We start from the raw sequence: 25851 nt of genomic DNA, 5'->3' as shown, positions 1-25851 counted from the left end.
CACTGTCTGCAATACACATTTTATAGACTTTCTATGTCATTACTTCTAATGGTCATTTATCTGTCTATACAAGCTGCCAACTGTCTGATGTGATAACGCATGATGGGGAATTAGTCTTGAAGAACCCCTGAATCGTTCCTCTTATAAAAGATTCATGTGACAAACTGCACCACAAACCAGATGAGCCAGGACTGCAGGAAACAAACAGAAGGAGCATGGCGGTAAAGCAGTGCCACAGGCTAAGCCCTGGAGTCTAACAACGGGGAAGAGATTCTCAGGCAGCTCATAGATCAACTTAGCTCCCTTAAATGTAATGGCTCTTAGGACTCTACGGCATAAACTCTTTTTTTTTTTTTTTTTTTGGTTTTTCGAGACAGGGTTTCTCTGTGGCTTTGGAGCCTGTCCTGGAACTAGCTCTTGTAGACCAGGCTGGTCTCGAACTCACAGAGATCCGCCTGCCTCTGCCTCCCGAGTGCTGGGATTAAAGGTGTGCGCCACCACTGCCCGGCCTCTACAGCATAAATTCTAAGGATAAAACTTCAACACAAACTTTTTACAGATTTCAGGTATTTCCAAAGAGCCCCCTCCTACTCCATTCTGTGCACATGGAATTAAATCAAACCCTTATATGTTAGGCAGAAAACGGAGCTCATATCGAATGACCAAATCAGTGTTGCTGGATTTAACCACTCATGCCTTCTAATAGAAAAGGAGATCTCCGGCTGGTGACCAGTCTACAAACCCACATTCCTTTAACTTGATTGGTCTGTGGTCTCTCTTTATCCCTTACAAGGGAAACAGCCCTGGATTCCAACTGCACATCTTCACATACAGGATGTGCCGTGTGCTTACCTGGAGTTGAGGATCCATTGACTGAGGGCTCATGTATCAATGGGGCTTCAGTTTCTTTTTCTGGCTTTTCATACTTGTCGAGATTTCTTATTTGGTTAGATGATGGAGAGGTATTTAGAAATCCAGGCTCAGCACCAGAGGAGATCAACTTTGCAAACTTTGTATTTAAAATAAGACAGTCACTCTAATATGTCATTTCTGATCTGGCCCTATTACCCACAAAACTTTTATACAGTTCTCACTTTTCCCCCCAGTAGGTAGGTAAGGAACTGAGAAAGATTGAGAAGCTAATACTAGCAGCAAAGGAAGTTATTAATTAATAAAATTATTAATAATGAATAAAGACATGAATATTTACAAAAGCTAATTTACTAAGCACTTGTTGATTACAATCAAATACAAACACTGGGAAGAGGAAGGGAGGTAGGAGGGATGGGAGGCCATCTCTATATGCTCCCACATCGACGAGACAGAAATATCTGAAAACAGACATTTTTGTACTTCTGACTTCATTATCTTTTAAGTTCTAATTTTAAATATAAATTAGAAAACAAACAGACATTTGCACACAGACAGTCTTGATCTTCCTACGACCTTTGACCCCCAAGATGCTAACACTAAAGGTTCTTGGACACCTCAGATTTGCATTAACACTAAGAACAACTTGACTTTAGGTTACAGAGTAAAACTTGCTTTAGGCTGCAGAGGAAACATATTTTAAAAGAATGTTTCCCCTTTTCTACACATCTCTTTTCTTGTATCTCTAGCTAAGACATCCAGGTTTCCACTTCGGCACTACTTATGCAGACACAGTGAGCTGTAGCTACGGACACAGGCACACCGTCCACTGCTTCAGCTTCACCTCTCACAAGTGAGAACTGCCCAGAACTTCCTTTTCCTCACTGAGAATAAAGAACATACACAGATATAGGGCTACAATATACATTATTTTAACTTGATTTTTCTCTTTCAAACCTGAAGTTGATTTTTCTCCCTTGCCTTCATGAGAATAAAAATCATTTCTCCTCGATAAAAAAAAAATAGGTATGAGATATTTTCTTGCAGATGTGCGGCTATCTTCAACATGGACAAGGTTCTGACAGACTTCAGAGCTGTTCTTCAGTCATTAAAAACTGGCATCAAGATTTAAAACTTTCCCTGCCTAGGCAGTACACGACATCAGTAATTAAGACATTCTCTGAGTGACAAACACTAAGTCTGGTACTATGTTTCAGTGGATACCTGCTTCAAGGAGTCCTTCGGCTCCTGCTTCCCCAGGAAAGCTCTCTTCGCCTCAGCTGCCAGATCAGGGCTTTCACCGTCTTCTTTCCCTGGAGATTCCATGAAGACGGCAAGAGGGCTGGCGTGCGACACCAGAGTGCTGGAAGCGACTGGATTTTTTCTCGGGGGGAACACTGAGTTCAGCTGCAGTAGAAAGTCAAGGCCTGGGAAAGGAAAGAAGTGCCGTACGCAGATGAGGTTTCCCAACCTTAAACACGTGATATTAGCACTTACGATGACGGCAGATAATTTGGATCCAGAGAACTGGCTTATTTCTTAGCTATTTCCGAGAACGGATGGAGATGTGGAGGACATCTTTTCAAGCTTGAAACTCTGTTTGCTTTGTGGAGGTGTGGTGAACCTCTAAAGTACACGTCTAGGCACACTGATGTGCTCCAGAGCCTTAGCAGGAAGACTAACGTGCACAAGCCAGCCTGCAGTACATGGCAAGACTGTCTTCAAAAGCTCCTTTTCTTGTGAAAATACTCTGAAAACTCTAAAGCCCAACCAGTGTTTTGGACAGCATTTGTTCTGAGGGATTTGATTTGTGGTGTCTGTGGCAGTCTGTAAGGTGACCCCTGATGAGTCAGGCCTTTGACTCCCATGCATTGTGCATTCCTCTCAGTTTGCCCCTGAGTTAGACGAAGGAAAGGAACATGGCAGAAGTGGTATGACGCCACTTCCATGACCAGGGTACAGTGCGGCTTCTCTCTCACTGTCCACTCGGAGGAAAGCAGCTGCCCTGTTGCCAGCTTAACTGAGGGGCAGGAACCCAAGGGGCAGGAACTCATCTCTCCAGTCAAAAGTCACACAAATGAGCAAAGAAGCAGTGTTGAATGCAGCTCTGGCTGATTCCTCAACTGAACCATCAAGAAAGGAAAGACCTGAGCATTGGGCCAAGTGATGCTTAACTCCCAGAAACAGTGGGATGCCAAGTGTTTGCTCTTTAGAGTTGACACAGTGGGGTAGTTGTTACACAGCAGCACGGACAGTATTACTTCTCATTTTCACAAAAATATTTCCTAAGATTTCTTACCATCTCCTTTGCCTACAGATTCATCACCTCCTTTGCTGACTACAACATCTGTAATAAAATAAGAAAATCAAATTATTTATTTGCAACATTTTTAATAATAAACTAAATTTTTTTTTAACTTTGTGAAAAAAAGAAGCTGCAGCAACTTGGGCTTCCTATTGGTATGATTGGAGCCAAACGTCCTCAGGACTAATACAGGTCTCCCTGATTCCGCCAGCTTCCTGCACAACAGCAACTATGAAGGTTCACTCTGCGGCCATGTAAGGACACAGCAGTACACAAACAAGTCTCAAAATAGGCACTAGTGCTCAACAACCCAGTTTCACTTGATCTTTTTGGTGCCTTCCTGATCTAGGGCAGGCTTCTAAGATTGTTAAACTACAATCTTTGTATATTTAAACTAGGGATAATGTCTTGATTATCTCTCAAAATTGAGAATTAATTGAAATAAAAATATCTTACAAGTATTATAATGTAGTAAAAACATATGGCTTTATTGATATTAACTTCAGTCACAGGCTACTGCAATATTGTTAATTATTCATTTACCAGTATATAACAAAAACTGTGAACTCAATGTTAACACATTAACAGAAGAATGGGCAAAAGTCACTAGCAAATTCACCTAAAATACAAATGACCAATAGCTAATGACTATCTGATCAGAAATCTTGTTATCTGCATTATGTATATTCACCTAGTAACTACACATCACATACTAACACACTCCTACCCCCCCCCACACACACACACAGAGCAGATTTTTAAAGTTCTTGGATTCCTCTTAATATAAAAATTGTTTAACAGATGAAGAAACTGAGGAACAAAGATTAAGCCTTTTCCTTAGAGAACTGCACCCTTGAGACTGGCCAATTCCAAGTCAACAAAAGCATTATACGACCATGTTTCCTTACCACGAAGGTGAAGCCCCAATAAATGGAGAAACACACCTCAAATTGGACATCTGAAAAACAATGCAGCGACTACAAGAGAAGCTAGGCTGTGCATGAATTTACACTTAGATACTTACAAAAGAGGCCTTTCCTTCAGTTGCTCCCCCCCCACCGTGTGTGTGTGTGTGTGTGTGTGTGTGTGTGTGTGTGTGTGTGTTTAAATCCTCTGCTATGGACACTGAGATTTTCTTCTGATTTTTTCAGTATTATAAATAAAACAGTGAACACACAAATCTTACGGATGTCTCTGAATATTTTCTGGGGTAAACTGGTAGAAACAGAATTAACAGGTCACAAAGTATGAATAGTTTAACAGTCAAACTACCCTATGGATATGTGCCTGGATCACTGATGATCCTGCTATTAGCACTGATCCACCCCATTAAGGAACTTGAGCCTCGGCAGAACTGAAAAAGCACCAAGGTGGCAGAGGTTTCTTTTTAATGGTGACATCTAGAGGGTGGTGACAGAGATGATGTAATATACACATAACACTATCATCTATAGTGCAAAAGAAGAGGCAATCTATTACCTAGCCATGAAAACATTGACTAAATATCAAATAAATACTAATAATCTTTATTTTGACATACCAAGCATCCACGATCTTAAGGAGGCTTATTTGAAGCAGATACAAGTCAAAGATTGCTTATACTGGCAGAAACTCCTTCAAGAAATTCTCTTGGTGCTTAAACTGAGAGACGGAGCACTGACAGGGGTCAGGGGAGGACCAATCTTTATGGAAATTAAAATGCTAGCTTAGGAGCCATGTCCAAGACCAGCATTTGTTTTAGCAGGCTAGATTCTCACATATGGGGTAGAGGAAAGATCCCACTGAGGAACTAAGAAATGAATAAAAAGCACAGTATTGACCCACTGACCCGAACACTTACCATCTCTGACTGGTGAGAACATGTCACCTAAACTACTTTTCCTAGTATCATCAAAGCTGGAGAAATCTTGACTCTTTCCACCATCTGTTTCCTTAGATAAAATATCTGTATTTACGCTTCGAGAAGACAAGCCTTGGGAGAATTGGATACAAAAATCAGTGCTTTGATATACATCTAAACAACTGTTACAACCAGAACGAGATCGCAAAAGTGAACATCACCCACACTGTGGCAGTTTTATAATTGAGCATCAAGAAAAGCAGCAGAATATGTCAGTGAAGGACTTTTCAAAACAAACAGCTCATTTGTTCATAGGAATCACTATAGCAGACAGTTTCTAAAATCATCAATATGCTTTTGCTGCCCTCTTAAAGTATAGAAATACAATATATGACTGTTAGGCTTATGACTGTCTATAAATGAGTAAGACAGATCTACCAGGCATAAAGCATGATGTCTCAAGTACAACAGCAGCCAGCTAACATTTGTTCTCCAACTTGCAGAAAGGCCTCTTGCCTCCACCTAAAGTCTTCTTTCACTAAGACTGGGATTTAACTTGACTCTCGGGATTCCAGAGCTAAAGGACTCAGTAGGCAAGGGTAAAGGGTTGCTAGTTAGTGCATGGCTTTCCAGCTAAGGCTTTGTGAGAGAAACCATAGATCAGGACCATCCTGCTTAGCCTAGGGGTGTGAGTTAGGAGGTGAACTCCAGCTCCTGCACCGGCAGCACACTGCTGCACGTTTCAAAAGAAGCTTGACTTGGCACCTAAACCAACTGCTAGAAAGCTAAAGCCCTGTGTATCACAGCACTGACAGGGTTTCCAGCAGTGCTTTCAGCCTGGCACAGGGACACACACCAGTAAACCAGCACCAGGAGGCTAAGGAGTCCAGGGTTAGCTTGGGCTACACAGGGAGGGGAATGAAAGGGAAGAATGTGGGCAGGGAGGAGCTTGCCTCCTTTTTTCTACGTTCTTAACATCTTTGAATGAATGTTCTAGTCTTTGAAACAGAACAGAGGGTTAGTATCATAGAAAAACAGTACAAAAGCCTTAATTTTCACTTCTTAAAAACTGTTATTTCCTACTTAAACTGAAAACCAGCCACAAATCTATAGAGTGTTTTTTTTTTTCAATAACTAAGTTGGATAATTGCTGATACACTTTAAAGTAAGTCATCACCATGGTCACGACTGTGACCACAGTATCACTAATACTGCGGTTTACTGAGTGTCTCATGGGCCAGGGACACATGTTCTCAGATTGCCATAATAATCTTAAAGATTAAACATTATCATAGCAGATAAACAATGAGACAGTAGAGGCCAGAGTGGCTCAGTCAGAACAGCGCTTGCAGTAGAAGCTGCAGAGGATCCCCAGACCCCACAAGGAAAGAAGAGCAGGGTGCCCGCAGTCCCGACAATGCGGAGGCAGAGGCATGGACCTCTGTAGCAACACAGAGAGAAACCCTGGAGACAGTAGCGAAGGACTGTGATGCCCAAGCTGTTTTCAGGCTTCCATGCACAGAGGCACAAACCTGCAAACTGACAGGTATTTCAAAATCATCAGAAATCTGTTTGTGGGGACAAAACAAATACTTTGCCTAAAATTTTGAGACTCTATTAAGAGCTGTCATTAATCAGTAACCCAGCAGACCCAAGCCTTCATTTGCTAATGAGTGCAGTCATCCTTATAGAAGAACTACTTATTAAAAATTGATACTTGAGTTCACGGTTTATAAACTATCATTTTAATCTTTTAAAGTTATGAGTAAGAACTGCAGACTCATTTATGAAAGTCATGGCAAATTTTCATAATACAATTAATTAGGAGACATTCAGTTATATTTCAAAAATATTTCTTCCAAATAAATAACCACAGTGTTTATCTCCAAGTTCTTAAATAAGGACCTAGTTGTTTGTATGTTGTGACCACTCTGTGAGAGCGACAGAGACCGTCACGGGAAATCGACACTATCAAAGTCAACACATTTGGTTTTGTCAAACTTTGGTTTGGCTGCTATTTACAAGTGGTAAATTCATACTGAGAAGCACGGGCTTGTCCTGCAAAGTGAAGGACAGGGTAAGGTGTCTTCTGAGACTTGAGACTGTGGTCCTAGCTCCGACTCCTGGTGCAGTAAAGTCACTCCCACACTGCACCTTCCCAGGCTGGAAGGAGTAAGTCGGCAGGGCCATTAGAAGAGACTACCCACACACTATAACTCTCAGCTAACAAACGAGCAGTTTAATGTGTGCCAGGCACTATGCAGCATCTCAAAATACCCTACACCTGACTTACTTTTCATTTGTGATATGAAACATTAAGAGCCATAAGTTCAAACCAAACAGACAGCACTGGTGTTCCCACTCTTTGTTCATGACGTAACAAAAAATCAGCCAGTCTGAGGAGTCTTAAAGAAGGATTTCTGAGTCAGCATTTTGCAGCTAAAACAATCGCTCTTTCTCACAACTGGAATTCAGTTAAAGAGAGTTAGTGCTCCTAAGAGCTCTTTAACAAGGCAAACTTAGTAAGCTTCATCTCTTCCATGCTATCTACAAGCGAGTTTTGCCTACACTCAAATGAGTCCCAGGTTCTCAAAAGTGCTAATTATGTGATATTTGGGCAGAGACAAAGCCCTCAGAACAGGCCGACATAAGCAAAATTACCTGCTTTATCCTGAGCAGCACCGGCTCCTTTGCCCACGGCTGTGGTCACAGGCTGCGGGAGAACTGTGGCAATGGAAGGGGCAGTTGCTTCCCTGACGGTTCCAGAATTCTGAGCAGCCCCACTGCTGCTATTCACAGCAACACTCCGTTTGTTCACTGATGTGCCCTTATTTGAGCAGCCTTTATTTAAACTTGCCTGAATGGAAGAGAATATTTAAAAGCTCGGGTTACTAATGTGTCATACTATACATTAATATTTTATAAATGCCCTCCAAAATTAAAAACTTAATTTTTCTTCCTATTAAGCTTGCTGGTATATCTGAATTCTGGTCTAAACAAAAATGCATTTTAGACTACTTTTGATGAGGGTTTACATAAGAATTAAATATTAAGTAAGTTTAAAATCAAATATCAGATAGCTTTATACTAAAACTATGTACAGTGTCACCATATAAAGTAACTATAAAGAAACACAATGCTGTATTTAGTGGACAAGATATAACTTTCTTTTTCTGAGCTAGGGATTTTAGTACAACTGACAATATTGAAAAGAGAGCATCTCACCTTCGTCAGAGTTGTGGAATACTGAAACGCTATACACTGTACAGATGTCTTGTGGGCACTGATGGTTTTCACGGGGGATTTCAGCATCCTTAAGTCGTACTGATATATTTTCCCACGGGAAGACCCAATAGCCAAAGTGGCTCCATCAGGCATAAAATCTACTGCAGTCAGAGGAGTGTCGGCCATTAAAGTTTTCACCAGCCTGTGGAACAGGAGGGGCAAAATGCAAATACATCAGTACATCTAGGAGTATAAGCTTATATGACACAACTATTTATCAAAAACACTTATAGTTTCGAGGACATCTTAGACATACAGGAGCTGTGAAGAAATGCACATTCCACCCTGCTTTTGTTCTCACATAGCAGGGCACAGCCTCCATTTTCCAGGTAGACCACCTACTTCCTGGAGTCATTACTCTACGGCAGGGATATGGCCAAGTCCCCAGTGTCACTCCACAAACAGCCAGCAGCTTCGGGGAGTAGGCACCACATATCCAGTTTCCACTTAGTGGCCTGCTTGTCTCTGGGGACTGCGACCTTTCACTGAGCAGATGCTACTGTATTCTGAGTTGTGCATCTCTTGACCAAAAGCTAAAAGCAACACAGTTCATGTGGCCAATGGAGACTGACTTGCTCTTTGCTGGTCTATCTGGTACTGGACAAAGAGGAGAAACAAAGGCTTACTGAGCTTAAAGGCTGCCAGATAGTGAAACAAGTCACTCACTAGAGCACTGGTGCAGCCGAACATTGCAGCGCTAGAGTGCTGGTAGAGAGCATTGGTGCATTGGAGCACTGCAGTACCATTGCGCTGATACACGGGAGCACTGCGGCCCTGGTACACTGGAGCATTACAGTTCTGGAGCACTGATATACTGGAACGCTGCAGTGCTGGGCACTGGTGCACTGGAGCATTGCAGCACCAGTGCACTAGGATTTCAATGGTTCAAAGATCATCTATGCATTCAGGGCCCACATTCCTTAAAAATACCTGGTAATGTCTGGAGACTATAACTCAGCAAATGTCACCGTGCTTAGTGAGGAGACACCAAGAACAGTGCTGAAATACACTGCTCAGGGTGGCACCCACAACAGAGAAGCACTAGGCCAAAATATAATTAGTTTAGGAACTCTAATACAGAAAATAAATTTCAAAACAAAACTGTTTTAAAAAATGTTTAGTTATACTTTACAAAAGAATCTTAAGACTGATGAAATAAAGATATACAATGAAGAACCTCTCCCTCCCTCCCTCCCTTTCTCTCTTCTGGTCTAAAAGCATCCTAATGTCCATGCCATATCCATTATTCTTTCATACATGAGAAAACAAAAGAAAAATTTCCTATCAGATCCATCAAATGTACAAATATTAGATCCTCCTGATAGAGGTCAGATGCCTGTGTAAGTCAGACATATCTGCTAATGAAGTGACTGTGTTAAAGCATGGACTCGAACATGAACATGGTCGATGTTCAGTGGGCAGACGTCTTGCCTAGCATCCAGAAGACCCTAGGCTGATGCTAAGTACCACATAAACTCAAGCATTCAGCAAGAGGATCTCGGGTTCAAAGACATCTTCAGCTAACTGACTAGGTGAGACTAGACAACAGCACACTTACTTCTTACTTGAAGTGTCATAGAGGATGATTCTCTTATCCAGGCCTATGGTTACAAACAGCAGTTCATTGACAGGAGAGAAACAGATGCCTGAAGCAGGAGCCTTGTGTGTACTGTCAAAGCTATGGTATGAGCTCTGACTGTTGACATCCCAGAGGGTCACTACTCCATTATCCGAAACACTGCCGAGGAGAGACTTCTTAAACAGGGAGTACTTCACGTGCCGGACAGGCTGTGATACAAAGACACGCTGCTGTGACTGCCACAGTCATAAACATCCATACACGTGACTGAAGTCCATCACTTCTGTCTACACCGGGTTAGGACTTCTCTGATTTAAAAGGACAGACATGCTTTGGCCACAAATCCCACCATATTACTTAATATGCTAGAAGATGGCCCTGCAACATTTCCATGCTCTAGTAGTTGAGTGTCTGTCATGATTTTATGATCTTGGAGAACACAGCTTTTTCAATCTCCTCCATTTCAACTGTTAATACAAAGCATCCACGCTGACTCTATTAATTAACCAGGCTCAGAACAGTCACCATGAATACAAGGCACAGCCACAGTCAAATCCCAAAAGAACACTGGGAGAGAATGAAAATATTTTACCCTCATTTCCTTTATCCCCCTTAGACTCTGAGAGGCACTGATCTGTGTGGGGCCTGTGGAACTGACAACCCAGCATAGAAGCCCAGCAAGGCGGAAGTACAAAGGAGGGATTGGGGCAGGCTGAACCTGGTGGGAAAGGCATCAATCAGCCTGAGGGCAGTGCTGGCCTTTCTCTAAACACCAATCCCCCACCAGGAACTTCCTTTCTTGTTTATCTGGCCTAGAAGATTCAGGCTGAGTAAACAGATCTTGGATAAAATTGATTGAATCATATCTTCTTCTCCTAAAATAATGCTTTTATATTTCTATTGGTATCACACAATTAATTTTGCTTTAAAAACCTCATAATCTACTTAATTCTAGGATTTCTTTTGTCTCCCATAACAAAAATTAAGAAATAACATAGAACAAAGTCTGACTAAAGAAACATCTGTTACCAAACACTGATGGTAAGATAAATTACTGTTAATTCATTAATGTGGCTCCTTGTTCTCATATAGTTAAAGAGTGCAAAAAGAAAATGATGAGTCCTTTAGTTTCCATTTTTGTTGGCAAAAAAACACAAGCAGGTGAAGACACAATCTTTCTTTTGGTCTATATCTGAGGGAAAAAAGAACTATGTGGGGTTTTTTGTTTGTTTGTTGCCTTGATTGCCACTTTTAGTCACTATATTTTTGGTTTGTGGTAAGGCTTCCTTCCTTCTGCAGTCCAGGTCAGCTTGAACAGGTTCAGGAATGTTCCTTTCCACAGATTAGGGAAGAATCTGAAGCTGTAGCTAGCTTGAGGAGCCATGCCTAAGATCCCGAAGGTGATTGGCACTCCAGTAGGCAGAAATCACAGTTCAAGCTCACCTTAGCTAGTGAGCTGGAGGCCACACAAAACTATAGGAGACCCTGTCTCAAAAATAACTTTTATTTCTAACTTAAAAAACAAGACTAAGAGAGAATGCCAAATGTCTTTGCCATAGCCATAGATAACTGCAGCTTTCTAAATTATTCAAAAGAAATACTATATAAGTCTTAAAAATTAAACAGCATAAAATGTAGATTTTATAAATGTAAATTTTATAAGTTCAGTGAACAAACAGGATTGCTAATTTTTCTCCTGTGTAAACAATTCTCTTGCGTAGATAAAATTGTCACAGGCAGTTTTGGGATGCAGTTTGGATTTAAGTGTAGGAGGTGTGCTAATGCAATTAAGTTAAAAGGCCACCAACCTCTGGCCCTAAGTAGGCATTCTTAGACAGGCTTTATGAGGCAATTATAATCTAGGGATACAGGTAAGCTCTGAGCCACAAACACTCCACCCCTAAGAACACAGTTTGTTGTCTTCCTCACCTGTCTGACTCCCTCAGGGAGACAAGCTATTGTCATCAGCTGTGTGAGTTTCAGACCCCACACTAAATTCAACTGTAACTTCACAACTACAGGAAAATGGCTTACCATTTCTGGTGGTACCATAAGTACCTTTCTGTACACACTCCTGTATGTGCAATGGGACAGAGTAGATCCCTGGGGTCACAGTCTACTACATCACAGTCATGACAGTAAAATGTCTCTACTGGATTTCAAAGCTGAATATAAAAATGCACGATTACACCACTTTATCTCCTCCAGTTTCCAACACATCTATCACTTCCTAAAACTGTTGATCTGAAATCATTTCTATTTTTGTTGTTTATACTTTTCAGAAATACTAAGTTGAGAATATTAGACAAACATTTTTCTTAAGAATTGTCTATTAATCTACTTTTCCTATTTTCTATTGAGATATTATGAATTAGTGTTAATTTGCAACTGTTTTAAATTGTTCTTAAAAGTAATGTTCATATAAACTATAATATTTTATTCACTTCCTTTTAATTTTGTTGATTCTCTTTTTGTGAGATCAGAAACAGTCTCAAGGTTTCTGGATACCACCTTACACCTGTGATTGTTCTCTGCAGAAGTTCTGTGGGGTGGAGTGGGGGTTCGGCTTCATGTGGTTCCCTTCTCTGGCCAAGGGCACTCTTCCAGCAGGAAGAAATCATTTCAGACCCCTGAATCCCTCCTTCATTTATCTCAAAGCCATTAACCAGACACTGATCACTGAGAGGACATTAAAGGTCTACTCTGGACAGGAGAGCAGTTACCAGAGGCCAGTTCCCCTGTTCCTAGAGCACTTCAGTCCCCACTTCACCCTCGATCCCAGTGGAACTCTACCCCAAGTCCCCACTGTCTGCTCCTTGGGCCCATTCATCCCCCACAAACTCATTTATCACCCCAAGAAGTACTTTCAGCTCCCCCTTTCCCTTCTCCATTTTGAAGCATAGCTAAGCAGATAAATCTCATTATGTTACTAGGTAAACACACACACACACAATTATTTAAGGAGTTTTGAATCAAATCAAGAATTTTATAATACAATTATGCTTCCTTGTTCATTATCAATTCAGTTACTTTAAATAGAACTGGCATCCTACGGTATTTCACAGCCAAAAATCACAAAATTAAAGAAAGGGATGTTTAAATGTTGGTCCCTTGCTGACTTTTCCCAAGAGACTATAAAACATTTTTATATTTTACTATTTTTATCTTTGATGTTTTTAAATCAAAGATCAAAGACTATCATAGTTTGCTAGACCTGGCATTTTCTGAATACATGGGTTCAAAGTTTCCTTTCTTTTTAAAATACATTTTCAACTTTTCCATTTTTATATAACAATTTTTCAATGTTTAAAATTTTTCTTGGTGAAGCATATCCCATGTTCCTTGAGAATTCTAAACAGCTCAACACTCGCAGCACTGCTAACTTGCTTTCTGAGCGCCCTCTTCAGCTTGCGGGCTGGGGTTCAGTTCTGAGTTACTAAGAGCAGTGCACATGCTTAAAGAATGACTCAATACTGCATAAGCCTTTGCTTGTGTGGGGGGGGCGGGGCGGGGGTGTAATGGAAGCTGTTAAAGGTTTCTGACTGCTGCAGGGGGACTGTGGCATCCACTAAGATGCTGATGGGACTGTGGCCGACCACAGCTTGGATGTTCATCGCCGCTCAACCCTTGCTACACCCCCTCACAGGCCTGTGATGAGCCTGCACTGTCGGTTCTTTCTGCCAGACTCAATTACTAACCTACAGAACAGACTGTGAAGCTGTCTGCTGGGTTAATTTGTCCTTTGCAAACTTACACTCTAAAGAAAGGATGCACCTAGCTGATTCAGACAGGACCAGGAGAGAGTTCACTCACTAGACCTCCCACTCACTGATCTTTATTAGACCCGCAGAACCCACGACATCTGCTGCTCAGATCATCAGAGCACAAGTCAGAGAAACAGACACTGAGACTCTGACCGCTTCCTGCCCACTCACCATCTACAGCTGAAATATTAGCTCCTCAGTGAGCCTATTCCTAAATTTTATTGAAAAAGGTCAAAAGCAGAAGAGATTTTCAGATTATTAAGATACAGTGCAAGCTATTATAAAAAATTAGAAAACTATCTAAAATAGAAGAATCTTTAGGTAAAACACAAAGAGTGACATTAAGTAATAAAAATCAATCACTGAAAATTAGTGAGAAGGATCAGTGTGACCATACCTGGGACATAACACAGTGACAAAAGGCAGGAAACAAGTTTAGACAAAGAAAATGACTTTGTAAGAAGACAAAGCTATGTATACGGAAACACATAGTATTTTTCAAATAATTTCCATTAACGTTAGGAAGAGAAAAACAAGGGAAAAAAAAATCTCTCAAAATAGGTACAAAGTAGCAATTTATTTTATGCTTACATAATAATAAGACTACCTTAAGAGCATAACACAGAGGCTAGGCAAGAATATAACAGATGCTAAAGAAATACACAGGTTATTAAGGACATGTTATCGTGCCAAATGTTTCCCCAGTATAAATTATACTAATGCTCCTATAAACTTAAGGATCACTAGTCTAGAAATAAAGTTCTGCAGTCAAACTTTTTTTTAGCATGAAGTCATGTAAAACATAAAGTGAATTATAATTAAAAGTTTTCTGTAGAGCCAGAAATAGAACCCAGAACTTCTTAGGGTTTCTACAATTGAGCTATATTCCAGCCTTAAATTTATTCTTTACAAAATAATTATCATTTTAAAAGATGAATAATAATCACTTACAGTTACCAGATCTCTGTACTCTTAATAAGCAGGCTTATTAAGACTTATAAAATCTACACATAAAACAAACTATTCACTTAAGGAAAACCAGTGGGTTTAAACATGTGTATTTTAAATACATCTGTAGTGTATTTTAAAATCTTGCCTGCTTTACCCAAACTCCCTTTTTAATCTAAGGCATCAATAATACAGATCCACACTTTTAACTGCTTGGGGAAAGGCAACATGGGTTAAACCCTCATCGAGCCCAAGCTGCTGAACTTGCCCAGTGCTGACATGCAATTACAGCTTCAGAAGCCGGCAGCCAGCAGCTCTGCAGAAGCAATGAATTTCTTTTTCCCATGGAGAAAAACACTGCTCCACATAGAGCTAATAGATTCAGTTCACCTCAGACATTCCAAAATAAGACTCTGGATATATCCAGGCAATCTCCCTTCTGATGAATTTCAGTCTGATGCAGATTCTGGGAGACGCCAAGGACTTGTCACTCTCTCTAAGCCAATCTGGTGATTATTACAACCTCAAACCTTGATTGTTTACAGAAACAAAAATAACATTTTCAATTTAATCATAGATACGTCTTGTGTCTTGTCTACTACTCTTTCTCAATAATCCAGACTCTAGGCACAATAAAAACAACCAACACAAAACTGAGCTGAACAACAGTATACTTGATTTTTAAAATGTCAACGTCTGACACACTTGAGATCTTATGAACAATTAAATTTTTAAGTGAATATTTAATATATCTGAAATCTCAAATGAATTTTAAGAAATCTTGTAATAGAAATTTTCATGAATGCTCAAGTGGCAGTTCTAGGCTTCTGGTAATGACAAACTACAAGTAAACAGTAGGAGAGAACTAACGTAAACAGTAGGAGAGAACTAACATAAACATGCTTTCAAATACTTCCAGTATGTTAAGTCAGACTTGAGTGCGCAGAATCCCTACATGGACTGTTCTAAGATATCTAGAACTGATCTTATATATAAAGAAGCCACTCTACTTTCTTGCCTATGTATTTTTATCTTAATGGTATAGCATGAAAGAATATGAGATAATACAGTATACAAAAATAACCCTTTGTACTTGGCAAGAGGGAAAAATGCAGTCTAATTTTTCTTTACCTTTTTATTGATACACCCCCCCCCACTGAGTCTAGTTCATGTTTCCTATATATACACATACTTAATGCTGCTCACTTAAGTATTGGGAAACCTACAAAGGATCTCCTTTCTGAAGAAAACAGCAGCCACTGACAACTGTAGTTCTGCCTCACGAGGTGGAGCCTCATTAGAAAAAGTCTTAAATACAAAAATATGGTTCTGGAGACAAATTACAACTTGTAAAGTAGCAGGGGGTTGAGAGGAGCACACAAACTAAAGATGTTCAAACCAGGTTGAGGAAGTAAATCACAAGAGTGATTTTAATGTGAGTTCAAGGCCAGCCTGTTCTATAAGAGCTAGTTCCAGGAAAGGCACCAAAGCTACAGAGAAACCTTGTCTCAAAACAAACAAACAAACAAAAACCAAAAACCCACTCCCAACAGCAGCTACCACTCATTCATTGATCTTAGCCTAGTGTTGCCAAGTAAATGCAAAGCCCACTAAGGGTCCTTCAGAGGTACAGCTGCCCTAGGAGGAGGCAACATGCCCAGCAACATCTGTCTCAGGTTCTGACTGCTCTGGACTGGCACTACACATGAGCTGTATGCATTCTTGGTTTCCTAAACAAGAAGACAAACTTCATACGGTTTTCTGATAAAACTAATCAATCAAAAATCTAAAACCAAAATTCAATTACTGCACACCTGGAGACATCTAGTATTCTACCTGTGACTAGTCGTGACCAGAGAGGAGGGGAGAGAAGGAATTCTACAGGGGGTGGGGTGGGAGGACCTCAGAGCTTTGAAGAGGGAAAGGGAGGCAATGGAGTAAAAGGTCTTTACTGGGGAGAAAGGACAATACAGAGAAGGAAAGAGGCAGGGATTAAATAACGCTAAAGATGTTTGAAAAGGTCATAGCAAATCATATTATTTTATGTTTATCTAAATTTACATAAATACGTATATGTGTACATACACACACACACCAAATGAAGTTATGCTACTTTAGGTGGTAAAAAAGCCAGACTTTTTAAAAATTCATACAAGTTTTTTCATACTTTTTATTCATACAAGTTTATGAAGTTATATGCCCCTAATACAAAACACAAGAGCCAAAGCCCAGTATTTCTCAACCTGTGACTAGCAACCCCTTTGGGAACGAACAACCCTTTCACTGGGGTCACCCCAGACCATCGGAAAACACTGTTCCCATCAAGATTCATTACAGTACCAAAATTACAGTTATGAAGTAGCAATGAAAATAATTTTATGGTTGGAGGTCACCACCACATGAGGAACTGTATTAAAGGGTCACAGCATTCAGAAGGTTATGAACCACTGGTCTAGACTATCCAAACAAAACCTCAGTACTAAGCATGAGAAACTTCTTTTGATCATTGATCAGGAAAGCCCAAACGACCCCCAAAACAATATAGGCTAGCATCATTGCCCTTGACTGCCTTCTACAGCTTGAAGGTAAGACGCCTCATATTTTTGTCCCAGGACTTGAGGAACCAAGCTGGTACCGACAGGAGCTGGATGGAAGGCTCCTCCCTGAGGACTTATTCTCAGAGTCCTGAGAAAACATACTAATAGTAGCAAAGGCTGTATAAGAAGAACGCAGTGCCACTTAGTGACCACTGCGTGGGAAACAGCAAATGGTAGCAAGTCCTCTATGTTGGCAATAAGTATCTAGCAAACTACAGGAAGCAGAGGGCCATATCTAATTTGTATGTGAAAAGTCAGGCTTTTGAAAAATTCATATAAGTTTTTTTATACTTTTTATTCATACAAGTTTATGAATATGCTATGCCCCTAATATAAAACACAAGAGAAGAAACACATTACTCTAGTTCCTTACAAAGATGTGTGACCAAGATGTGATTGTTTATAGTAGCTCCACAGCCTGAAGGTTTAGGCTTTAGATGACCAAACACAAATAAAGAGAAAACATAGACAAAACATAGTTGGTTTTTACAGCAATAATAATATTCTAAAGAACCAATCTGTGAAAACTAAAAGCATTAATCCATAAAACCTGGAAAGCACTGTCATCTCGAAAGGATTTGTTGTTCAGCAATTCTAATTCTCACACTGCATTTGTCAGAAACACCCAGATGTTTAAACGCTGTCAAGAACAAGCCACATGCTGCACATGGACGGCACCCAGTCCTGGCCAACACTGCACTCTTACCGCCTAGCCTGTTCTTACTCCTTCCCTCCACCAAATCCCTTATGTACCTTCCTCCTTATTTCTGTCATCTCCTCCACTTGAAACACCCTTTCTCCCAGAGTTCTAGATCAGCCTCTTAAAAGCTCAGTAATTTCTAAATATGTTCAGACAGCCACATGTTTATTGAGTGTCTTTACCCAGGTAAGGTGCAAAGCCGGGCATGGCTGCAGACAAAGACATAAGCTGTGGTCCCCATTATAATGTGCACATGTGGAGACCTAACTCTAAGAACCCAGAGCGTAGCAACTGGAGCCGCTCTGTCACACTGACACAGCAAAATCCAACTCTCTCTCTCTCTGGTCCCTCCTGTACTCCTGATTTTCTCAACTTTTCTAAACCACTCCCCCAACTCACAGCTTGTGTCTATAGCTCCCTTATTCCTCACACACATGGACCTCAAAAGGTGATATTTGCCTGTCCAATTAATTATCCGTTAAATTTTCCTCAAGTAGCACATATTATTAAAATATCCGGCAAGCAGCAAAGACCTCTTGTCTTTTACCTAATACTAGTTGTGGCCAAAGCGGTGAGAATAAAAAGCCCGGTATAAAGAGCTCACACGGCTACCTCTCATCCCTCTGAGACTAAACACAACACATCTACCTTAAAAGATCTACCTTACTGGAATCATCTCTAAAAATTTTCAAGAATGTCAGCCAAAGAGTGGATTCATTAAGACATTTCTCATGCCTTTAAGAAAAAAATTAAAACTATTTTCTTGACGAAGGAAAATATCTAATTGACTAATTTTTTTTAAAAAGTGTTCCTAAAGATTTCTGTACTTACCTGATATGTATGAGTAAGCTTTGATTCTTTTAACTACTACATGCTTAAAAAAATTTTCCTCCAAAATTTACTTGACTCTATCTAAATAAAATAATGTCCTATACATGACAGTATTCATGTGTGTACCTGTCTTTACGGCCAATAGTTTGAATTGCACAACAGTTCTGTAACAGAAATGCCATGGGAAGATTAAAATCCTAGTCTTAAAACGGTATTATTATCAAATAGTTACATTTTGTTATAGATAAAGTTATAGTATCAAAAGATCAAATATTTAACTGTATAAGTAAATGCATATAAGCATTCTAGTATATATTAGCTTATTTTATCTTTGTCAAACACTCTCATTAAAAATTAGTTAAACATCTTCAAACAAGATAAATTCTTAAATGTTAAAAATTTAAACTTATTTTATGTAAAGTAATTCAAATATAATTAATCAACTTAAATTTGGGGAAAAAAAAAATACCGTACCTGATTACTTCCATGGCCAAAAGGTGTACTGGATGTATTCGTGGTTAAGCTGTGCAAAACAATCTCACCACTGAGAGACCCAGAAGCAATGTAGCAATCATTCCAATTGTATGCCACACAAGTGACTTCAGCTTTATGATCCTGAAGGAAACGAATACAGGAACAGCAGCCATTAACCCCACATTCTGATGAACAGAAAAGAGCACAGCTGTCAATCAACACCTGTGCTAACATTTTCCTTCAACACAACACTACTGAGCTCATTGGGAAACCACACAATCCACGTGGAGTCTCCTCAGAAGACAGTGTTCAGGGCTGTATTACATGTCCACGGACTCTGAAACAATAAACATTCCAGAAGGCTAACTTACTTAATGTTCACCTGAGAGAACTGACTTCCACTGATAGATAACATTAATTTGAAGTTAAATATTTGCTTGAGTATTACTGTTCAACTAAAGGTGCTGAAATTAGCACCAAAACGATGGAACAAATGCTAACTAAACAGTGGCATCAAGGGATCAAAGGAAGAAAAACAGGTATCACTGTCAAATGATCTGAGAGAGAAACATAAAATTAAGTCCAACCTTAAAGGATGAAAGTGGGGAGTGGCAGTACACACGTCTAATCCCAGCACTAAGAAGGAGCGTGAGCTCGAGACTAGCCTGTACTACGTTGAGCTCTAGGCTAGCCTGAGCTATATAGCAAGGTCTTATTTCAAATGACAAACAGATAAAAGCAGAGGTTAGTTATGGGGAAAGGAAGGAAACCAGACATGACCAAGTGGGAGAAAAGCAAAGAAACATCTGAGCCATCAGACAGCAGCTGCTCCCACTGGCTGAGCACCTTCTCAGATGGGACTAACAGGCCATCTAGTCAATCTGTAAAAATCCTAAAAATCAATGTCATTTGCCCCACTTACAGATGAGGCTCACAATACAATGAAAAATTAGGAGACCGGTGCCATCTTATATATGTGCTAAGAGACAACTAGTATTCCACTCCAAGTCCAACTCCAAAGCCCATGGCCTCCCAACACTGCAGACTGCCTACCAAATATGAACACCATCTACTCTGAGGGAACAAAAAGTTCAAAACTTTGAAGAAACTGAGTTCACAAAGAGTGTTCCCAAACATCAAAATCAGAGATTTTTAGCAGGAACATGTAACACTGACCTGAAGGGTGGGGTTTTTGTTTTTCTTTTTGGCAATATAGTGTTCTGTTATTTACTGACATAAATATACTCAACTTGATACAAAATAACTAACGGATTATCAAGACTAGTGTGGCTAGGGACACCACACTCACACTATAACTTTATCCAAAGATCCTTCAAACATTTCCTCTCTTCTATCAAAGAACAAGTGCCTGTGGGATATTTTTTATGTTGTATACAAAGACACAAGCAACATCCCTGTGCATTGTTGTCACAGGGAATTAAGAGAGTCATCCAATAGAAGTTCTGCCACTTTGTGAAGGAACAGGTGTCTCCCTAACTCCAGTTGTGGAAACTACTGCCATGAATCATCAGGAAACATCTGCTATGCACCAACCGCATGCCAGAGAACTGACAGACTGACCAAAGACTCCCTCCTCAGAATGAGTCTGTGTAAGCAGTGTGAACTCCGACAAAGGAAACACTATACGAAGAGCAGAGCAGGGGCTGCACTTGCAGGGACCACCCTGAGGCTCACAAAGAACCAGTTCATTAACATCTGACTCAGTTTCTCCGTCTGCACCTGAGGATGTCTGCTGCTCTGCAGTTACTAAACAGAAGCAGCATTTGCAAGTACAACGGCTCGCACAGTAAGCAACTTGACAAAAGCTACCTACTTCATTAACAGCAACCTGTCTTTTCCCACAGTCAAGAGTCTTTAAAGTTTAGCTCTACTTAATAATCTTCAGAATTAACTCAGAAAATGTACAGGACAATGTCTGGTATTTACGACAAACAATCCGGAGACGGATGACAGGAGAGCAGGTAAACCATTACTGTCACATGGTTGCAGGTAAAGGGAGTTCTCTGTGTAGGCAAGAGTACGGATATACAACCATTTACGTTTCATATTAAATCTGACAAACTCAAAAATAACTCCGTAGTTCCCCTTCTAAATATTGAAAAAGGAAAAAGTAGAGTTAAGAAAGTCTTAACCACAGACCTTCCTGAGATGAACGTTTATTTCTGAACCTAGAAAGAACTACCTAAGGGAACATGGATTCTACATAGTGAATTATTTTAAGAATTACTTCATTACCAAGTTCAACTCTGGTTACTGAACTCCAGAACCACACACACTTTCCCAAAACCCTTAAAAATAAATAAATAAAAACCACTGATGACAAAACCACACCTCAGAAAAAGAAAAACCAAGGAAGTAGTTCATTCAAAATAGGAGAAATACTTGACTATGTGAAATAATAATAATAATAATAATAATGATGATGATGATGATGATGATGAAAAGGCAACATGTGCCAGTAATTTCCAGGAGGGAAAGTTTAAGCTAGATAGCACCTGCATTCCTCAATAAGTCTCACTTCAATTATAAGGGCAATGTTTGGTAACCATTCCAAACAGAGTGTGAGCCATTCATTCTATAAATATTTAAAAATATATTTACTTACCTTAAGAGACCGATGAACTCGTTTTGATTTTAAATCCCAAATATTAACAGTGTTATTTAGGCCTCCACTTGCCAAATACATTGATGTGGAATTTAAATCGACACATGTCTGCTTTTGCTAGTAAACAAACAAACAAAATTAGCGTAACAGGTCCCAGAAATGATACAGTCTCACCCAACACAGTAAGCATGACAATGAATATGCTGAATTAAAAGCAGAGATGCTGATACTCGCAACTAAAAATTTCGTCTCTCATCATCCTTCATAAAGAACCAACAGCTTATTCATCCTATGACATCAAGACAATCAAAACTTGGTGGTGTTTCCTACGGAGGCGGTGAGAGGAAGCTCTCCATCAAGCATGTGTTCAGTGTCTTCCCTGCTCAGACCTTCTCTAGGATCTCTATACAGCCCTAAAGTTAATCTCTGCTCAGACCTTCTCTAGGGTCTCTATACAACATCCGAAAGGTAATCTCTGCTCAGACCTTCTCTAGGGTCTCTAAACAACATCCTAAAGTTAATCTCTGCTCAGACCTTCTCTAGGGTCTCTATACAACATCCTAAAGGTAATCTCTGCTCAGACCTTCTCTAGGGTCTCTCTCTATACAGCATCCTAAAGTTAATCTCTGCTCAGAAAATGCTAAACATAAGACCTTTAAATAATTTCTAAGCTGGGTGGTGGTGGCGCACGCCTTTAATCCTAGGACTTGGGAGGTAGAGGCAGGCAGATCTATCAGTTCGGGGCCAGGTTGGTCTACAGAATGAGTTCCAGAACAGCGAGGGCCACACAGAGAAACCCTGCTTTGAAAAACCAAGCAAATAAATAAATTCTAGCTTAGCCTCCCATTTTACAGATGAGCAGAGATTTTTAAACAGGCCAGGTCTCCTCGCAAATCTCACCTCACGGAGTCTTAAGCATCTCGGCAAATCCAGACCTTAGGGCTAGGGCTGCAGCTCAGTAGCTGAGCATTTTCTGAGCAACTGTGAGGCTCTGGGAAATCTACCACCACATATAAACATATGCATAAACATAAAAACAAAATAACCTGGTCTCCCATCCTTCCTCAGCTCAGCCAGGGCACAGATTAGCCCTCAATTCCTTGTCACCCTGGTCCCAACCTATCAACAAGGTATATAAACTCCAACCCTACAATAAATTCCACATGCCTCCCTTCATCCAAATCTATTACTAGTACTAACCCAAGCTTTGAACTTTGCTCAACCACGGTAGCAGTCACTTATCTAGTTTTTTGTTTCCACTCTTGCTTTCTGAAAGCCCATGCCCCATGAATACAGTGGGCAAAAATTTAAAAGAAAAAAATTAAAAAGCAAGCCAGAGTTGGGTACAAGCACACCTAGAAGAAACCCCAAACCCATCAATGTGCCGTCAGAGCCATATTTGTCTGGGCCATCAAATACAAAAAAACCAAAACGGAAAAATGAAGTCCAAAGGAAAGACTTAATGACTTTACCAAACGGTAAGCTGCGCAGGCTGAGGCAAATCACCTCACATTTTAGAGAGGAGTACTACATCACCTGTTCCTACCCTGAGAGGCAGGCATCCCCACAACAGTCTGTGCTCCAAAGACTCTTCAGGTGTTCCCTTTCTCACACCCCCATGAGCGGTGACCAACAGTATTAACTAACACGTGTACAAAAGAGCAAGACACACAGCACATCAGTGCTTCAACTCTAGTAATAGTTCTCCCAAACACCATCGTTTCAAGAAGATTTACTTTAGAATCTACTTGCACTGCAAATCTAAGTTTTCTAATAACCATTTTAAAAAACTTCAAAAAAATAGATAAGAATGGTATCCACCAAAAATTTATACTGGGATGCCAGCTGTCACAGTATAATTATTGTTAAGGTATCTAAACAAAACCTATACTTAGAACTGGTTTACCTTGTTGATAGAAGACCTTTCTATGTTAGTGGATTATTAATGCATCTAATGAACTTAAACAATTAATAGAAACTGTATGGTATTATAGAAATCCTATACATAGGACAAAAGAATCAAAAGACACAATTTTTAAAAATTAAATTTCAAAGTTATTCTGTAGTCCCCAAAGCCATTATAATACTAATACCAATCCACTTCAAAGAGGAAATATACAAAATTAAAAACAAAATAAAGAAGTCAAATTTCATTCTAAAAATAATGTTAAAATAAGTAGGGTGGAAATCTCTTTCCAAAAAGAAAAGGCCTGAGAGCTTAAATAGCATTGAGTTAACAGGGCTGGGACCTCACCACAATAACGACCAGATACGCTGCAAGAAATTCCTAGCAAAGGGAATCACTGTTTGCAAAGGCTTTTAAACTACAGCACACTCAAAATTGGAACTCTGACGAACTCATCTGTCTTCCTGCTTCACAACTAATGTTTTAAAGTGGGGAGGGCTAAAACTACACAAATTCACTAAGTCCTCAGAATTATTCACATTTGTAGACATCACCAGTTAAAGTATTAAAACATAAAACAGAATTTGAAGTATAAAAGTACAAAGTATACTTTTTTTTTTTTAAGTGTGAGGAATAGGGCGTTGTAATAATCCAAACACTAAGGCAGTAAAGGTAGATGGTTCTCTATGACTTCAAGGTCATCCAGACAGCCAAGACCACAGAGAAAGAGAGACAGAGACAGAGAGAGACAGAGAGAGAGTCTTAAATAAACAAGCTAATAAACAGACGGGGGGGGGGGGGGGGGGCAGAGGAGCTAAACGCTGATTTTAAAACAGCGCATGAAACAGCATGCAGTGATGAAGCTGGAGGCACTGATTTGGCTTCGACATTAAATTCAACAGCAGCTTGCTGGCCACTTTTCAAAGGACCCAAAGACCCCAAGACTGCTCTAACTCCTGTCCTGCAGAGCTGCGGTGACCCACTGACCAGGTCTTTCTCCTCTACTGAACTCCATCTCCTCAGACTCCCACTCTACTCAGACATTCTCACTACCTAAGCTTCCTCACCTGGGCTGAAGTGACATTTAAGTTTAAACTAACTAACTAAATAACTCAATAAATACCCCACACAGAGAGAAGCAGCAAGAAGAGAAGGAGCCACAACTTTTTGTTTGGGTGTTGCTCTTTGAAGAGCAACTTCTGTGAAGGTGTGAATGGAAAAGAATCCAGTATTATCCTGAGTGAACCTAAAAAAAACAAAAGGATAAAGAAACACATCTACTGTGTGCTATGGGCCCAGGACTTACTGAAGAGCTCATCTGCTTCAGGTGCTTAAGGAGGCCCCGGCAGAGCCCTGAGTCCTAAGTGGTTGGCATCTAAAATGGAAGGGCATCTTCAGGGCTAGTCTTTTGTTGATGACCTGCACTCAGTCAGCAGAGAATTACATCATGACGGTTCATATGGTCAGGTTAACCTAGTGACCTAAGTCACCCATCAGCAGGAGGGGAACTGGAACTAAGGTCTCCTAGGACTCAATAGAATGTCACCTAACAGCCTTTCAAGTAAGCATATACACGCCACCTGTTACTGTAGTATTTGGAACTCAGGAGAAAAAAAATGTTAAAACACAAAGAGCCAAGACAAAGAAGTCATTGTCACTTAAGCAAAATATATTTTAAATGGTTTAAAAAGCAAACAACTTACCCCTTCAGCAAGCTCCAAAAGCGGGACGGGTTTACATTTGCAACTTGACACCACTATTTTGTCTCCGCTGGAAGACGCTGTCACTAGGAAGTTATCTGAATGAAGAGTTAGGAAGCATCCAATAGTCCATGGGCACCCACAGCCCCCAACTACGGTCATAGAGCAGTCAAGTAAGCCAGCGCCAAGACAGGAACACAAATACAGCTTAGACACAGCTTTTAAAATGGTTCCCGTTACCAACTGCTAATTCTCTCTTTCAGGAGGGCAGGGAGAACCATCCTTTCTGGCTATGCTATCATCTGAAAACTACTTAGCCCTTGTGAAACACTACTCCCTTCCCAGGGTGGGCCAGAAGGTCTAATTTTAGCCTTTCAGAAGTGAGAACACAGTAAGAGCAGCTCACGCAAATAACAACCAGCTCTG

At 40.2% G+C, this 25851-nt stretch overlaps 1 protein-coding gene across 2 annotated transcripts in view; it reads right to left on the bottom strand.

Annotated features, from left to right (window-relative positions):
- The window catches only part of Nedd1 (NEDD1 gamma-tubulin ring complex targeting factor), a 36596-nt gene that overhangs the window by 5681 nt on the left and 5064 nt on the right, over positions 1-25851 (bottom strand). For both annotated transcript variants that reach the window (XM_041669807.1, XM_041669815.1), the window contains 10 exons: positions 25429-25523; positions 21820-21936; positions 19194-19334; positions 9859-10088; positions 8241-8442; positions 7677-7872; positions 5016-5147; positions 3170-3217; positions 2095-2297; positions 853-1009 (listed from right to left, as the gene is read on the bottom strand). In XM_041669807.1, the coding sequence (XP_041525741.1) occupies positions 853-1009; positions 2095-2297; positions 3170-3217; positions 5016-5147; positions 7677-7872; positions 8241-8442; positions 9859-10088; positions 19194-19334; positions 21820-21936; positions 25429-25523 (1521 nt within the window). The remainder of the gene's footprint in view (positions 1-852; positions 1010-2094; positions 2298-3169; positions 3218-5015; positions 5148-7676; positions 7873-8240; positions 8443-9858; positions 10089-19193; positions 19335-21819; positions 21937-25428; positions 25524-25851) is intronic.

The sequence above is a fragment of the Microtus oregoni genome, unplaced genomic scaffold (assembly GCF_018167655.1).
Source record: "Microtus oregoni isolate MIOR12 unplaced genomic scaffold, Mior012 000001F_ref0000356, whole genome shotgun sequence".
NCBI classification, from domain to species: Eukaryota; Metazoa; Chordata; class Mammalia; order Rodentia; family Cricetidae; genus Microtus; species Microtus oregoni.
Note: the sequence above shows the minus strand (reverse complement) of the source record. Positions and strands in the feature narration are given on the sequence as shown.